The following is a 19,016-nucleotide window of genomic DNA, read 5'->3' on the forward strand; positions in this document are numbered from 1 at the left end:
TTAGTCATTTAGTTACCAAACACCGGCATTCACACAATTTCACAAGAAGGGAACATGTTGTAACATATTGAATGCAGAAGTAGAAATATAACCCGGGTCGCCTGGGTGGCTCAGTCTGTTAAGTGTCTGGCTCTTGGTCATGATCTTGGGGTCTTGAGATCAAGCCCCGCATGGGACTCCCCACTCAGTGTGGGGTCGGCTGGAGATTTTCTCTCCCGCTGCCCCTCCCCACTCTCTCTCTCAAATAAATAAATAAAATCTTAAAAAAGATAACCCAGCCTTCTTTTAAGCCAGCTATTAAAGAGATTTGCAAAAATGTAAAACAGTGCCACGCTTCTCACTAAATTTTCATTTTGGAAAATGGCTATTTTTTCATAAAAACCTTTATATTAACATGTATTGGGTTTATTGTTATTTTAAAATACGTAATGCTTTTAAATGTTCTGTTTTAATTTTGGATACAGTATATATTGATAGATATAACAACACATATAAACAAAAATTCTTTGGAGTCTCCAAACCAGAAAGTTTGAGAATCACTATAAGCTATATGCTATAAACTATATGCTATCTTTTAGATCTAAGAAAAGCTAAAGATCTGAATGAATTCTTTACCTTAACATTAAGCCCAGCTCACACAAAGCTACTTGAGCACTTTTTCCCCAAGGTTAAACACTATTGGCAATACTACGTATTTTTATTACACATGAGACAATCACTACAATTAAGATAGTACCTTGAGAATTGGACAAAAATTACAGAATAAGTGATAAAGAACACCAATTGTCAACTATCTTTCTTACACAAAAACACCCTTTCAATATCACTGATACTTTTGTAGATTAGCACTGGAATTTATGACAAGATTATTTTTTAAATGTTAATAACCAATTCTTTTTTTTTTTTTTTTAAGATTTTATTTATTTGATAGACAGCGAGAGCGGGAACACAAGCAGGGGGAGTGAGAGAGGGAGAAGCAGGTTCCCTGCCGAGCAGGGAGCCTGACATGGGGCTCGATCCTAGAACCCTGGGATCATGACCTGAGCCGAAGGCAGACGCTTAATGACTGAGCCACCCAGGCGCCCCTGACAAGATTATTTTTATTACAAGACTATTGCTACAATTATTCAACCTTAACTGTTGCCAGTTTATACCTATTTATGTGATTTTCGAGTTCTTAAAATATTGTGACACAATGAAAAGAATTCCTTGGATGTTGTGGAGGGAGAAAATTACTCCCCATTCTTCAACGGAGAAATTATAATTTTTAATTATACTTTATTTAAGCTTTCTTTAAGGCTTGTATTTTCTGACTTAGCTTTGGCTAATGGAATCATGCTTGAAGCTTGAGAACACCAGGTTTCAGTAGGCTGCTGTTAGTGAAACCCTCTGGGAAAGAGGATGTTGATAGAGGTACGATGTGAGACAGGACAGAATAAAATGTAGTTTTTAAGAAAAGGTTGTTAGATTAAAATTGAAGGCTAAGCATATTTGCAAGGATATAAATCTTAATCCATTTGTTGGGAGTTCTGGTGTCAGATTTGTATCTGTTCTGTATGTTGTCACCACAAAATTCTACTTGCTGGATTAATTGCAAGGAATCCCCTTTAAGACACCCAGACTTCGAAAGTTTAATGTTTATATACTAATTAGTTATCAGGGAAAGCTGCATTCAGGCTTTCCCTGAATTACATTCAGACTGTAATGCCTTTTGTATATACAGTACTTCTTCCTTTGGCACTGAATTAATGACTGACTATAACAGATTATTTTTTTTAAAAAGGAAGATTATGTTTATTTATTTATTTAGTTCAAGAGAGAGCAGGGGGTGGGGTGCTGTATCTCACAATCCCAAGATCATGACCTCAGCCAGACACTCAACTGAGCCACCCAGGGATCCCAACAGATGCATTTCTTTAAAAACGACATAGGAAGGTTTCCTGGGTGGTTCAGTCGGTTAAGCATCTGCCTTTGGCTCAGATCATGATCTCAGGGTCCTGGGATCGAGTCCCGCATTAGGCTCTCTGCTCAGCGGGGAGTCTGCTTCTCCCTCTGTGCTCTCCCTCTCTCTCTCTCAAACACATAAAATCTTATAAAAAACAACACAGTAGACTTATTCCATAATGCTGAATCTGCTTTGTAGTACATGTGCTCTTTGATTCTGCTCAGTTCTTCAAAATGAATAAAAATAATGCAATTCAAATCCATTAATCATCAAAACATAGCCTGAGTGTCTGAGGTTATGAGCGGTACGGGAACCAAATATTTAAGAGGTAAGGCCTCTAGTGTTGCAGGGATTGTAAATATTTTTTTCTCATTCCTAAATTTCCTGGAAATAAGCAGAGTGTTATACAAGGGAATATGATTTTTTTTTTTAAGATTTACTTATTTTAGAGGGGGTGGGGCAGAGGGAGAGGGAGAGAGAGAATCCCAAGCAGACTCCCCACTGAGTGCAGAGCCCAAAGCATGGCTCTGTCCCACAACCCTGAGATCATGACCTGAACAGAAATCAAGAGCTAGATACTCAACAAACTGAGCCACCCAGGCGCCCCAGGAATATTCTTTTTTGATATGAAAGTTGCTTTATTCTTAAAACCACACATATTATTCTTCATCCCTATCTATTCCCTGCTTCCCAAACATCTCCTTCCACCTCCCTTTCAAAAGACATCTTAATTTGGCATCTGACGGTTTAAAATGTTTTCTGTAACATAATTCTGAATAACACCCATTTTAAAGCAGAAAGTTAATAAACAAATATAAACACTGTTGAAATGTTTATTGAACCAACATAGTCCATTTGTTTGAGAAAAGATAGTAAAAGTTAAGTTGCCCAGGGGAAAAGATCACTTTGATAACTCCAGTTTTTAAAAATGTGAGCATGATAATCGTAGTTGGTGTTTATGGAATTTCTGGGTGGGGAGAAAAATTGACTCTTATAAACTGAGATCTGGAACTGAGACAACTATCAGATGAAATGGCAAGAAGCAAAAAAACCTTATTTTATGAGAATTCTACTTTCTGGGAGGAAAACTGATATTGCAGAACCATTTAATGAAAACTTAGTTTTACAGGGGTTCAGGTATCTACTGACATATATGACAAACTTTAGATTGAAATCATTAACTATCTCCAGGAAATTATATATTTCACAAATTTTGCTATTTTAAAGAACACTTAAGTATCAGACAGACACCATGCCAGAGCAATTTTACCATTTTTACATGTATATGGGGATTAATGATCTTTCGTATCTGGGTGCATTCCAGGTCATAAGACAAAAGCAAATCTTTACTTTTGTGTGTGTTCAGTATAGTTACACGTCTAGCTCCTTTGGAGTAACACAGGTCTGCTCAAATATATAATTAACACTATTGCATATTATTCCCTCAAAGCAAATGTCTACTAACCCTGTATTCTAGGAAGAAATAAAAAAAAGAATAAGGAAAGGAATGTAATTGCAACCTAATTTCCTAGAGATTCTCAGAATCTCTACTTCTGAATATTGGCCCCGCTGCTATTACATCCATATTTTTCTTGTAACTTAAAGTTCTCTCTGTGGAAGGCCTTTAGTTAGGGGTAAAAAGTCTTACAAAGAAACTGTTTAATAAAGGATGTAAACATTTTACTAAGCAAAAGATGCTTGCTTCATTTCCCACAAATGCGAAACAGAAAACAATACATTACTAACGTTTTCTATTTATTCATTAATAAAAAGTGCATAGTACAAGCCCTTTATCCCAGTCCAAGTACTCAGTAAAAGATTACAATAAACCCTGGATGGCACAGACATGATTTGTTTGGCATGATTTAAACATTTAAAAACAGCAATTAATATTTAGTACAATCACATGACCACTTTCGCTTTTAACAAAGTAATCATCAGACATGGTAACAAATACATATGCTTTTTCATTTAGAAATATTATGTTAAGACTAAACCTACTATTGCAACAACAAAAATTTAACCCCTTATGTGTAAACTCTTCATTTCTCCTTCAAGTTGCTGTTTTGTGTCTTAAGCTGATGAGCTGGTCAAATTTTAGCACATTTATTTAGAGTGACAGGCTTTAATTCAGAGTGGTAAATTTCCAAGGTTCCTTTGAAAATAAAAGAATTCAGTAATTCTATAAACACTATCACATCACATACCACAATGACACTAAAAGTAACCATGGAATAGCTGAACCTAATATTTACTTCAGAAAATCTCTGCAAGTTATTTAAAATACGACTTGCTGGCCATGGGATAGTGCTTGGATAGATACATGATAAAATCTTTTACTATACACTGTTCCAATGTTAACTTTTTCCATATGGAAAGCAAGAAAACATTATTTTGCATAAGGGACATTACATGACTGTAAAACAAAATAAACTTAATGTTATTTGTGGAATATTTAAGAGCCAAAAGTGATTAAAATATGAAGCTTTATCTTTCTTTTTTCCAGATTATTTAAAAATGACTGTAGCCACAGTGCCGGTGAGTGTTTATAAGCCAAGTAATGAATAAGAGTGTGCTCAATAAAAAGGCCACATGTAGAAGCTTTAAGAATTAAATAGAATAATATAAATTACTAGTTAGGTTAACAGGAACACTTTATATGCAGTAGTATGTGGTCTTTCTCAGGAATGTAGAGAAATTTTACAAGCAAAAAAACCAAAACTAAATATTTCTCTAGAAACTTTTGTTGCTAATTAAATAGATGGTCCATATGGAAAAGGTTAATATACTAGATGTACTGTCAATTAAATGTATGTGACAGAAAGGAAGAACCAGGAATAAGAATCTAGATTTGTAAGTCTCTAACACTAGACATTCTGTTTCCATGTCAAGGCCAATTGGCTTCAACCAAAGCCAATTCTCAATTACTTGTGAGCCACAGATTCAGTGAATGCATCAGTATCTCTGCCAGAGGTTGGCTTTCTAGCAGCTTAGAGAACAGACTGGTAGGATGTATGTGCAAGCCTTCAAAGTCCAGGGACCAAGAGCAGGAAAAGGAATGCTTATAGAGATTTAACTCCATCCCCTGCCATCCCTGCCCTTTCTGCATTGAATACTCTAACAGCTATAAAGCTGGGAAGGCTTCCAGTAGGCCACAGCAAGAGGAAGAACCTTAAATCTATGGTGCTCACTTATCCAAGATTTGACTTACCTGTGTTATGATACCCCTCAATTAGCACAAGTAATTAAGAGTAGGTGATACTATGTCAAGAAGTTGAGTACAAAGCTAAGATGCACAGAAGGAATGCAAGCAGTCAATATTGCATTACATAATGAAATGAAGCCCTTAAAAAGTTTATGGCCTAAAATGTATATAATAATAAAGGGGAAAAGAATACCCTAGGAGCGTCACACAATTGTATCAGAGACTCTATTAACAGTACAATGATATAGAGAAGTTTATTAATTCATACAAGTAATTTCTCAGATCGATACAGTGAAAAGCTAGACTGATCTGGGGGGAAAATCCTTACATTGATAGCAAAATATCTTCTAGCCCCCATAAACCACCTGTAATCACTTGCTAAGAAAAAAATTCCATAACCACATAGGTGATGCAGACTTGTTTTTATCTCATTTGTATTCATTTTCTTTCAAACTGAGCAAAACAATGCAACCTTTTACTTTTTATACATTTCAAAATTTTACTTATATTAATGCTCCTCCCCACCCCAACCCATCTTATTACTAAACAAGAATGAGATAAGGGGTGAGAAAAAGATCCTTGATTGCTTTTTCATTTTCCTCCTTTTCCCTTGGAGTAAACCATCAAATATTTTCTGAAGTCAGAAGGATAACAAGAGACTCAATTTTTTCTTCACAGAAAAAAATAGACTAAATAAGTAAATAGCATTCAAATGTCAGTAACCCAATAGGCCCCCAATATAGCTTTAAGATAGTTCCATTTAACAGGGAAGTGTTAGAACAGAAAAGGTTCCTGAGAGGCACCCATTTAACAAATAAATTATAGCTTAAATTATTACTGTATAGAATATACCTGGCAAAGGCAGAAAGCATTAACTTTTTTCCTCCTTTCATGAACCTTATAAGGCTATAATGGACTATAAATCACCCACTATATTTAAATCATGTTTAAAGTTCTCCTAATATTAGACATTTTTGTGGGAATAAAAAACTTAGTAAACAACTATTTCATTTCTTCTCCCCTCTTTTTCTAGCCACACAAGCCAGTTGTAGTGGATGACACAGATTTGTAAAATATTCCAAAGGCTGCCACAGTCCCAAGAACTAGAAAAAACTGCCACCCACAAATAAACTATTACAGTGTGGTTCTAATTTTTTTTTCATACAATCTCAGACAACCCCAAGTAACTTTATAAATACCTTATGGAAAAAAAAGCAATTTTAAAACCTATCAAAACTATTTAAAATATTTAAAGGCAGAATCTCAAATTTCCTTCAATCAGGCTAGAAATCATCACAAAAAATTATGACCACAGTTACAAACAGAATGAGTGGAATGTTTAAGTTTAGGATAACCAAAAAAGCCCATGTAACTTTTTTAATATAATCACTTAATCAAATATACTGTAAAAAGGAATGGTGATAACACAGGAAGCAAAAATAAGCTTGCGAGTGAAATTTCTAGAAGCTCATGAAAACAATACCATCCCATATTGCAGATGCAAAAGGAAAAACAGTCTAATGGGGTTAAGAGTACTCTGGTCATCTTCGTTCATTTGGTCGTGCAAGGTGTTAACTATTTTCACTTCCCATATCACAAAGTTAGTCCACAGGAGGGGCTGGTGGATCTTGTCCCTGGCATTAGAAAGACAGAAATTATGGAACTGACTTCTTAAATCCCAGTGCAACCAATCTAACACATATACTAAGAACGGAGCAGCATGCCTCCCCCAACCCTCCAATCCCTAATCATATACTTATTTGAACTTTTCATAAGTTTTTGCACAAGGGAACACTAGCTTAACACTATAATTCACCAATGTTTGTCTTATTCCTCCCTGTGGCATGGAAGAAAGGAAAACTATGTAACACTAAAATGATATGGATGAAACTGCGCTCCCTGACAGCTCCAGAGATGACATTTAAACCAATAAAGGTAGTATCATCCCTCTTGCTTAAGGTGACTGGGCATATTACAAAGTGAAAGGAGGGACTTTTGCTTCTCACTACAGAATGTCAATGAGGAAGCATGTGGCTCCAGTTGCTACTGGCAGGCATCCTATGACCACAAAGGGAGCCCACTGTGGAAGGAAGCTCATGGAATGAAGAAAGAAAGTCCGTCTTCGATGATACTGTTAAACAATCTAAACACTGACCCTACCTCTCTGGATTTTCTAATGTGTAAACCAATACAGCCACTTGTTTAAACCAGGTGGAGCTGATCTTTGCTACTTGCAAGAGAAGGTATTTGAACTGGAAAGGAAAGATCAGAGCTTTTAGGAATCTTCAGGAAGATTCCATTTATTTACTCTGACACGTTATATGAGGCCCTGGTTGAGGGTGGTCAATTTTCTACTTGAAATTAGTATGTTTTCTTGCTTACTCCTAGGGCAATGGGCCTACTATCCAAGAACTGCTGGCCTACAATGAAGTAAGGTTTAGGGGCTGTCATCTTAAATTTCTGTCCCTTTTGATAGCTTCTAGGCCAGCTTATTAAGTTGGATTTCTTTAGCTGCAAATGTTGAGGAAGTTGCTCTTTGATATGAAAGCAATAAAACTGTACCTAGAAAGTAAGAAAAAACACTGAGGAGAAAGCATCTTATCAGGACAATATACAAGCTGTTTTATGGATAACTTCTTCTCCAAGAGAAAGAAAAAATAAATTTAAGGCAAATTTTTATATAGTGCTAATGATGCATTCTTTCTTAAAGTCAGCATGGCTACATATCTAAATGTTCTATTCCTAAACAAACCAAAGCACTGACCAATTATCATTCCACATTTGCTTTCTCCTACATAAGGAATTAGTTTAACTAAACTTCTAATACAAGACTGTGGAAAAAAAGAAATTATTTTAGGAATTCCACATGGTGAAGGTTGGAGAAGGGAATTAGTGGGATAATTTGGTGTTCAACAAGTGAATTCATCATGTAAATATCTTTAAAGAGGTAACACCCAAGTCAAATAGAAAAGAAAAAAATATAAATACCGGTTCTCAAAATAATTAAAAGGAATCCTTCAATGAAGTTTCTGTTAAAGACAGCACCAAAAACTCCCTGTTGGGTCACTTTATTTATCATATTTTTTATCTAGAAGGTTCTAAAAATGGTAGTAATCATGACTATCAAGATTTACCAACATGAATGAGCCTACCTCTCTTCTGTCAGTTCAGTTGACCTATTATGACACAGAACTGGAAGAGTTTAAGAGAAATTGGATGGGAAAACAAGAGGAAAATGGGATTTCACCAGATAGGCTCAGGGCCTCTATTGTATTTAATAGCTAGGACAGAAGGGGAGAAAATGAAGTAGAGGGAAAAACATTTGAACTGTAGCTAGTAAGAGAATTTAGGGAGCTGGAACCATGAGAAGCAAGGGATCAACTGTGAGGAACTGGGGAGTGGAAGACTGAGATTTGAGAAATACTGCTGTAGATTATTACGAACTGGATCATTTTTTTATTAAAGAAAGACTGAAATGTGAGTAAAGATTGGAATGTATTTTAAAATTCTTTTTGGGCTACTGGTCTGTGCTTTTCTCTCTATGTAACTCCATGAAGACTAAGCCATTTGGGGTTGCAAGATTTACAAGGACTGCACTGGAAGAACTTATTCCGTGAGCTGAATCTTCCTTTTGCTAATTCTATTATTTCAGTCCAAACAAACTCCTTCTATTCCCAGACCATACCCATCCCCTACCCAAATGAATTTCTAATCCACAACACTTACATTATGAGGACTGGTTGGCTTGCCAGTTAGGTTGGATCCTCTTAGATTAGGAGGTCTCAGTAGAAACAAGATCACCGCAATAACCATCCAGGCCATCAAGATCATGGTAATACTGATGCCATTATCACCAGAGGGCCCTGGTACTAAAGACAAACAAAAAATATATTTGCAACAAAAACCGTAGCATGGTTATAATATTGTTAGATAATGTAAAAAGAAATCCTAATGTTTAAATGCCAAATTCAAAAATTGTATCAATATTAAAACTGTATAAATGATTTTAAGAAGTGCAATTATGAAATATTACATCTTCAATTTCCCTTTCCTCTTGTGAGAAAATCTGAATAGTAAACAGTATAAAATAGTCATAGGACAAAACCTATTATATAAGGATTTTAATAGTATAGTGGTTCTTAATATTTTGGTGTGATAGAATTCTTTGAGAGTTTAAAAAAATTAAGGACTCTTTCTACTCTAAGAACCCATATGTACACACTCAGTTTTGCATATAATTTGGGAAGGTTCATGAACTCCCAAAACCACCAATCCTTTACACTGAGATCTACAAAACCCAGGTTAAGATCACCTGATGTACAGTAAAAACACTCTACTTCAGGAGGGGAAAATTCTGCATTTTAATTATAGAAGCAGCATGAAAAAATAACAGAGCATAAGGAAAAGGGACCATATGGGTTGTATAATACATAAATTAAAGATCCCTTTCATGATATTCTCAAACAAAGAGATAATAATTTGGCCTTCTTTTTTTGCAAAAAGAAGTTGGATTCAGATCTAGATATTCTGGAGTCTAGGCATTTATCAAGAGAAAAAAGTCAGGGCTGTGTGTGATGGTAGTAGTCTCTCCCAGCTCCTTAGGGCAGCCATATCTTATTTAATCCATTATAACAAGTACCTAGCATAGTGCCTGGCCCACAGTATGAGCTTAACAAATTTCTGATAAATAAAACAGACTTATAGTTGATGTACATTAGAGAACTCAGTTGTCAAAAATGAAAATTATAGATTAGATTTCTAAAGAAAAACATAGGTTACTAAAATAGTTCATCAGGACTGTAACTGTAGTTTTGGTCTCCCTCCCTGGAGAAAAAGTAAAAGAAATCCAGACAAGAAGTTGAAACTAAGCTGATGCACTGCATTGGGGTACGGGGGCCCAGGTCTCATTCCGAGGAAAGGGAAGGGATGGGTGGCCTTACGTGAGGCCAAAGGATTAGTGACCAAAGGGAACAAAAGTCAAGCACACTGCCGGGCTGGCCCAAGAGCAGGCTGGATAGGAATGTGGCCTCTTGTCCAAACCCCCATCACTTCCCCAGAAACAGGTAACATCGGACTCCAGGTCACCAAAACTGCATAATCACACAATGCATCAGTGTTTTTTTCCTCCATATCCATATCCACTCCTTTCTTTGTTCTCTCCTACTATACTAAACATGCCTGCCCTCATAACTAAGACAAATTTCTCCACTTAAGCTTTGGATCCCATCACTCTTGCAGAGATCTTATCCATTATCCTCTCTCTCATGTATTCAACACCCCACTCCGTTGCAGCCATCCTGCAAATCTCCTAAACACAATCAAGTTTCCACCCTCTTGGGGAAAAAAAAAATATCCCTCCCTCAAACCCTTTCCCTGTCCAGCTATCAAAGCTAACATCTTAAGAAATGACTATATTTCACTACCTCCCATTCACTCTTCAGGTAGGTACCCACCTCCATCCTGCAAACAGCTCTTCAAAAGGTCACCTATACACCTCCATGCTGGGAAGTCTCATGGATAATTATAGTGCTCATTTTCCATGACCACTTTCTCCTTTTAAAAACACTTTCTTCCTTTGTCTTCTTGCCTTACCACTGCGTAATTTTCTTTCTTACACTTCCCACTCCATACATGCTTGTTTTCCTCTTCCTGGCTTTTAAATTTTGGAATTCTCATGGTCAATTTTAGATTCCTTTCTCTTCTTGGCTCCACACACGGTCATCCTCACCTGTGGTTTCATTTACCTTCTATATGCAGACCACCTCTAAATTTATATATACCAACCCCAGCTCTTCTGAACTTCAGGCCAAATATCCAACTGTATGTCTACAACTATTTTTTTATCTTCATACCAACAGTTTTTTTAAAAAATTTTTATTTATTTATTTGACAGACAGAGAGAGCACAAGCAAGGTGAGCATCAGGCAGAGGCAGAGGGAGAAGCAGGCTCCCCGCTGAGCATGGAGCCTGATGTGGGGCTTGATTCCAGGACCCCAGGATCATGACCTGAACCGAAAGCAGACACCCAACCGAGTCACCCAGGCGCCCTTTCATACCAACAGTTCTTAGACTGTAGTATACGTTCCAGCCATTCAGCAGCTTCTTAAAAATGCAGATGGTTTAAATCTCACCTTGCACTTAAAATACTCAATATCCCAAACTAAAATCATGAAAATCTCTTCTAGCCCCATCCTCCATGCCCCACCAAGTTGGGTCTCCATTAGGCCAAAACTTAAGAAAACATCTATTGTTCTCCCTCAATGACCTTCTATTTACTCCATTATGAAGTTTTCTGTCAATTTTACTTCCTAAATATCACTCAAATCTGTCTTTTTCTTTTTTTGAGAGAGAGAGAGAGCATGTGTGCATGCACATATGAGCGGGGCAGGGGGAGGGGCAGAGGGAGAGGGAGAGAGAGAATCTTAAGCAGACTCCCCACTCAGTGCAAAGCCGATGCAGGACTCGATCTTATGACCCTGAGATCATGACCTGAGCTAAAATCAAGAGTTAGACGCTTAACCAACTGAGCCACCCAGGCACCCCCATCAAATTTACTTATAGTGGCATTCCATACCTGCTGAAGCTAGCATCACTTCTTGTCTGGTTTATTGTGACAGCCTCTTAACTGGTCTCCCCATACCTATTCTTGCCTTCTCTAATTCTATCCTCTGTGCTGCTCCAAGAGTGATGTTTTTAAAAAAGCAAATACTATTATTTTTATTACTAAATAATACCTAAATTTGAGTGGTTACTTTGAACCAGGCATCATCTCTGTTAATCCTTTAAAAAAAATTTTTAAGTAGGCTACACAAGGCTTGAACTCACAACCCTGAGATCAAGATCTGAGCTGAGATCAAGAGTCGGACGCTTAACCAACTGAGCCACCCAGGCACCCCAACTATTAATCCTAACAATCTTATTTTATGGTAATTACTATCATATTTTCATTTTATAGATGAGGAAACTGGGGAAAAAGGAGATTAAATCCCAATGTCATACAGTGGGTATGTGGCCAAACTGGGATTTTAATACAGCTGGTCTCATTCCAGAGCCTGTGTTCTTAATCTCTTTGCCACGTCAGAATCTCCGAAAATACCGCAGAGTGAGACAGAGCCCTGAAAGGTATTTGTCCTGTGAGTAGTAAAATTGGAAAATACAGATTTAAAAGGAATTTTTGATGAATAAATTTATAACTAGCAGTTAGGTAAAATTAGATTATTTAAAGTTAGTCAAAGAAAGATAACTGTGACTTCTACATATTATCACTTCTTATAGTGCCCCTCTCTCTCAGAAATAAAATGCTAGGTTAATTGTATAGAAGTACAACCCCAGGGGCACCCGGTGACTCAGTTGTTAAGCGTCTGCCTTCGGCTCAGGTCATGATCCCAGGGTCCTGGGATCGAGCCCCACATAGGGCTCCCTGCTCGGCGGGAAGCCTGCTTCTCCCTCTCCCACTCCCCCTGCTTGTGTTCCTGCTCTTGCTATCTCTCTCTCTGTCAAATAAATAAATAAAATCTTAAAAAAAAAAAAAGTACAATCCCAGTGTCAATTCTTATATATTATTCAATGTGGAAAGTGGGTCTCTTTTTTTGAAAGATTATTTTTTAAGTAATCTTTACACCCAACGTTGAGACTCAAACTCACAACCCCAAGGATCAAGAGTTGCATGCTCTACCAACTGAGCCAGCCAGGCACCCCAAGTCTCTTAATTTTTGATACTCTTTGCACATAAAATACTCTTTAGTTGAACCTCAGATTACAAATTTACTAATTCATGTCTTAGACAAAGCAGCCCTAGCAAAATGTCTACTCCTCTGTAAGACTCTCATAGTGAGGGGTGCCTGGGTGGCTCAGTCGTTAAGCTTAGGGTTTAAGTCTTTAGTTACAAGGAAATGTATTACAAACAGCTTGCCAAATGGAATATTAACAATAAAGCCATTAACTTAGCTGGACACCAGGAAGATGAAAGAGTAGAGAGGGATGCTCTAAGAGCTGGTAGATCCCAAAGGACTATTTCTTTAAACTGATACAGGTTTCCAGTGGAAAAGTAGAAACAGAACAACAGTGAACGTGATTCATTAGCACCAGGAGGCTTTAACTCCGCAATTCTGGGGTTGTAGAGAATAATTACATTATCTTCAGCACAGTTACTGGTTTTCAAGTTTATTTATTCCAGAATTAAGTTAGTGATAGAGCCGGTTTCCATACAACACTTTATCTGAAAGGCAGTCTTTCTGAAGAGTTAGCAGACTTACTCTACAGAGCAAAACTATGGGTGAACATGACAATGAAATGGAGGTTAGCTCAATATAAAGAATCATGCAGCAACTAAATCTGCTAATACATTGCAGCTAAATTCTGCTACCACACAAAGTAATAAGCTCCATATTCAATTAAATCATCTCAAATACATGCAACATGATACCATGGCAGGCACAATGGGTATTGTGATACAGTAAGAAATAAAGATTTGGTTTTCATTCCAGTTCCTGGCACAGAAATCCAAAAACCCTTGGAATTTCCCGAGAGATAGGAGAGAAATGTCATTTGTTGTTATCAGTAATAAACCCGAGTGTATGCTAATGAGGTCACCTGGGTAGGCCCCTAGAGAGCTTCAGAATGGGGTCTGGTTGCCAGAGTTGGACCATATAATTAGAGAGCTTGAACTTTCAGCTCCACTCCCTAACCTCCAGAAGGAGAGGGGCTGGAGATTTAGTTAATCACCAATGGCCAATGATTTAACCATTCATGTCTACAGAATGGAACCTCCATAAAAACTCTAAACAGTGGGGTTCAGCTTCCTAACTGGTGAATACCTCGAGGTGCTAGGAAAGTGGCACACCCAGAGAAAACGGAAACTCTGTACCCCTCCACCACATACCTTGCCCTGTGCAACCCTTCTATTTGACTGTTCTTGAGTTGTACCCTTTATGATACACTGGTAATGTATGTTTTCCTGAGTTCTGTGAGCCATTCTAGCAAATTACTGAACCTGAGGAGGGACTGTGGGAACTCCTGATTAATACATATTTTATGAAAACAGCATAAACTCACTGGAGAAAATTTGGAATACAAAGAAAATTCTATTGCCCACAGGAAACAACTGCATAAACCATTTAAAAACATGGCTTTCAAAAAGGATTTCCACCAAATGCTAAAAGAAGCAGGGAGAAAAACTGGCCAATATAACTAAATTAACATTTAAGCTCTAGAGTTTTGTCTTTATATTTAGATTAAGGAAATGAAATTTCACTCCAAGAAATAAAGAGCGTATTTGGTTTAAGGTGCGGCTGGCTCAAGCATCACAAATACCACAAATGTAATAAATACTTGTTTTTCCATAAGGAGTTCAATTAAGATTATTTTCAACTAGAAGAACAGGTTTTAGCTTTACCTGCTAGGGGAAAATTCTGAGCTGCTTATTAGGGGGCACACTGTAGATTAATGAATGCTACTGAAAAAGCAACATAAAGAAATCAGGAGTGGAGGAACCACCCATCATCCCAACAACTAACACAAAGTCGGCACATTACCATTACCTTCTTGTCCAGAGGCATATGATTACCACTCTGTTGCACCAATGGACAATGTTCTGACAAAATTTCTACTTTGGGCTAAGCACTGTACTAGCTCCTATTTCTCTAAGTTGTTATATTTAAAGAATTTAATGGGACATCCAGTTTACACAGTGGTAACAATAATTAATAGTGTAATAACAAGTCCCTTTATAATAGTACCTTACTGTGTTTTAGCTTCATATACAAAATAAAGTGGAGCTCAGCTTCAGGGATGATAAGTATAAGGAACTAGCCTATTAATAAATGCAATTTGGTAATATGCAAAAAGCCTAAAATGTACATAAAATGTAGCAGAGAGTTAAAATGTTGGGATTTAGAATGGGATCAAACTTGTTATCAACTTAAAATAGACTCTAATAAGTTGTTATATGTAAGCATAATGGTAACCATAAAACAAAAACCTACAGTAAATACACAAAAGATAAAGAAAAAGAAAAATAAGCATAACAATAAAGAACAGTCATCAAACCACAAAGGAAGAAAGCAAGAGAAGAAAGGAACAGAAAGGAACTACAAAAACAGCCAGAAAACAATGAACACAATGGCAATAAATATACACCTATCACTAATTACTTTAACTGTAAACAAACTAAATTCTAGAATCAAAAGACACAGAGTGGTTGGGTGCCTGGCTGGCTCAGTAGAGCTTGTGACTTTTGATCTCAGGGTCATGAGTTTGAGCCCCACGACGGGTGCAGAGCTTACATGAAAAAAAAAAAAAAAAGGCACAGAGTGCCTGAATGGATTAAAAAAAAAAACAGTGGCTCAGTCGTTAAGCGTCTGCCTTCAGCGCAGGTCCCAGGGTCCTGGGATCGAGCCCCGTATCGGGCTCCCTGCTTGGCGGGAAGCCTGCTTCTCCCTTTCCCATTCGCTCTGCTTGTGTTCCCTCTCTTGCTGTGTCTCTCTCTGTCAAATAAATAAAATCTTAAAAAAAAAAAAAAGACTCATTTTAAATGTAAATGACATACACAGACTGAAAGTGAAGGCACAGAAAAAGATGTTCCATGCAAATAGAAACCAAAAGAAAGCTGGAGTAGCTATACTTATATCAGATAAAATCAATTTTAACACAAAGACTATCAGAGACAAATAAGGGCATTACATAATGATGAAGGGCAAATCCAATAAGAGGATATAACATTTGTAAATATTTATAGGAGCACCTAATATATAAAACAAATATTACAGACCTAAATGAAGAAACAGACAGCAATACAGTAATACGGGACTTCAATACCTCACACCAATGGATAGATCATCCAGACAGAAAATCAACATGGAGGGGCACCTGGGTGGCTCAGTCATTAAGCCACTGCCTTTGGCTCAGGTCATGATCCCAGGGTCCTGGGATAGAGCCCCGCATCGGGCTCTCTACTTCTCCCTCTCCCAATCCCCCTGCTTGTGTTCCCTCTCTCACTGTGTCTGTCAAATAAATAAATAAAATCTTAAAAAAAAAAAGAAAATCAATATGGAAACACTGGCCTTAAATGACACGCCAGACCAGATGGACTTAACTGTACATACAGAACATTCCATCCAAAAGCAACAGAATACACATATTTCCCAAGTGCACATAGAACATTCTTTAGAACAGATCAGATGTTGACCACAAAACAAGTCTTAATAAATTTAAGTGGACTGAAATAATATCAAGCATCTTTTCTGACCACAGCAATATAAAACTAGAAATCAATTAGACAAAGAAAGCTGGAAAATTCACAAATATGTAGAGATTAAACATGCTACTGAACAACCAGTGGGTTAAAGAAAAACAAATTTTTTCAAAGACAGTATTCACCCACTTTTATTTTATGTATGTATTTATTTTTTATTTTTTTGATGTACTGTTCCATGATTCATTGTTTGCGTATAACACCCAGTGCTCCATTCAATATGTGCCCTCTTTAATACCCATCACCAGGCTAACCCATCCCCCCACTCCCCTCCTCTCTAGAACCCTCAGTTTGTTTCTCAAAAGTCCATAGTCTATCATGGTTCATCTACCCCTCTGATTTCCCCCCTTCATTTTTCCCCTTCCTACTTTTTTTTTTTTTAACATATAATGTATTATTTGTTTGAGAGGTACAGGTCTGTGGCTCATCAGTCTTACACAATTCACAGCACTCACCATAGCCTGTACCCTCCCCAATGTCTATCACCCAGCCACCCCATCCCTCCCACCCCCCACCATTCCAGCAACCTTCAGTTTCTGAGAATAAGAATTCCTCATATCAGTGAGATCATATGATACATGTCTTTCTCTGACTGACTTATTTCGCTTAGCATAATACCCTCTAGTTCCAACCATGTCATTGCAAATGGCAATATTTTTTTTTTTTATGACTGCATAACAGTCCATTGTATATATATACCACAACTTCTTTATCCATTCATCTGTTGATGGACATCCTGGCTCTTTCCATAATTTGGCTATTGTTGACATTGCTGCTATAAACATTTGACATTGCTGCTATGCACGTACCCCTTCCGATCACTGCATTTGTATCTTTGGGGTAAATACCCAGTAGTGCAATTGCTGGGTCGTAGGGTAGCTCTATTTTCAACTTTTTCAGGAACCACCAGACTGTTTTCCAGAGTGGCTGCACCAGCTTGCATTCCCACCAACACTTTAGGAGGGTTCCCCTTTCTCCGCATCCTTGCCAACATCTGTCGTTTCCTGACTTGTTAATTTTGTGAGGTAGTATCTCATTGAGGTTTTGATATGTATTTCCCTGATGCCGAGTGATGTTGAGCACTTTTTCATGTGTCTGTTGGCCGTTTGGATGTCTTCTTTGGAAAAATGTCTGTTCATGTCTTCTGCCCATTTCTTGATTGGATTAGTTGTTCTTTGGGTGTTGAGTTTGATAAGTTCATTACAGATTTTGGATACTAGCCCTTTATCTGATATGTCATTTGCAAATATCTTCTCCCATTCTGTCGGTTGTCTTTTGGTTTTGTTGACTGTTTCCTTTGCTGTGCAAAAGCTTTTTATCTTGATGAAGTCCCAATAGTTCATTTTTGCCCTTGCTTCCCTTGCCTTTGGCGATGTTTCTAGGAAGAAGTTGCTGCGGCTGAGGTCGAATAGGTTGCTGCCTGTGTTCTCCTCTAGGATTTTGATGGATTCCTGTCTCATATTTAGGTCTTTCATCCATTTTGAGTCTATTTTTGTGTCTGGTATAAGGAAATGGTCCAGTTTCATTCTTCTGCATGTGGCTGTCCAATTTTCCTGATACCATTTGTTGAAGAGACTGTCTTTTTTCCATTGGACATTCTTTCCTGTTTTGTCGAAGATTAGTTGACTATAGAGTTGAGGGTCCATTTCTGGGCTCTCTATTCTGTTCCACTGATGTATGTCTCTGTTTTTGTGCCAGTACCATACTGTCTTGATGATGACAGCTTTGTAATAGAGTTTGAAGTCCAGAATTGTGATGCCACTAGCTTTGCTTTTCTTTTTCAACATTCCTCTGGCTATTCAGGGTCTTTTCTGGTTCCATACAAATTTTAGGATTATTTGTCCCATTTCTTTGAAAAAAGTAGATGGTATTTTGATAGGCATTGCATTAAATGTGTAGATTGCTCTAGGTAGCATTGACATCTTCACAACGTTTGTTCTTCCAATCCATGAGCATGGAACGTTTTTCCATTTCTTTGTGTCTTCCTCAATTTCTTTCATGAGTATTTTATAGTTTTCTGAGTACAGATTCTTTGCCTCTTTGGTTAGATTTATTCCCAGGTATCTTATGGTTTTGGGTGCAATTGTAAATGGGATCAACTCCTTAATTTCTCTTTCTTCTGTCTTGCTGGTGTATAGAAATGCAACTGATTTCTGTGCATTGATTTTATAACCTGCCACTTTACTGAATTCCTGTATGAGTTCTAGCAGTTTTGGGGTGGAGTCTTTGGGGTTTTCCACATAAAGTATCATATCATCTGCAAAGAGTGAGAGTTTGACTTCTTCTTTGCCAATGCGGATGCCTTTTATTTCTTTTTGTTGTCTGACTGCTGTGGCTAGGACTTCTAGTACTATGTTGAATAGCAGTGGACATCCCTGCCGTGTTCCTGACCTTAGGGGGAAAGCCCTTAGTTTTTCCCCATTGAGAATGATATTCGCTGTGGGTTTTTCATAGATAGCTTTTATGATATTGAGGTATGTACCCTCTATCCCTACACTGTGAAGAGTTTTGATCAAGAAAGGATGCTGTACTTTGTCAAATGCTTTTTCTGCAACTACTGAGAGGATCATATGGTTCTTGTTCTTTCTTTTATTAATGTATTGTATCACATTGAT

At 37.4% G+C, this 19,016-nt stretch overlaps 1 protein-coding gene across 1 annotated transcript in view; it reads right to left on the bottom strand.

The window, feature by feature from the left end:
- Positions 1–3,681: 3,681 nt before the first annotated feature.
- Positions 3,682–19,016, bottom strand: part of SMIM14 (small integral membrane protein 14) — an 81,023-nt gene continuing 65,688 nt past the window's right edge. The window contains exons 4-5 of the mRNA XM_036112062.2: positions 8,877–9,019; positions 3,682–6,784 (exon numbers count right to left, since the gene is read on the bottom strand). Of these exons, the coding sequence (XP_035967955.1) occupies positions 6,752–6,784; positions 8,877–9,019 (176 nt within the window). The 3' untranslated portion in view covers positions 3,682–6,751. The remainder of the gene's footprint in view (positions 6,785–8,876; positions 9,020–19,016) is intronic.

This window comes from Halichoerus grypus, chromosome 3 (assembly GCF_964656455.1).
Source record: "Halichoerus grypus chromosome 3, mHalGry1.hap1.1, whole genome shotgun sequence".
Taxonomy (NCBI): domain Eukaryota; kingdom Metazoa; phylum Chordata; class Mammalia; order Carnivora; family Phocidae; genus Halichoerus; species Halichoerus grypus.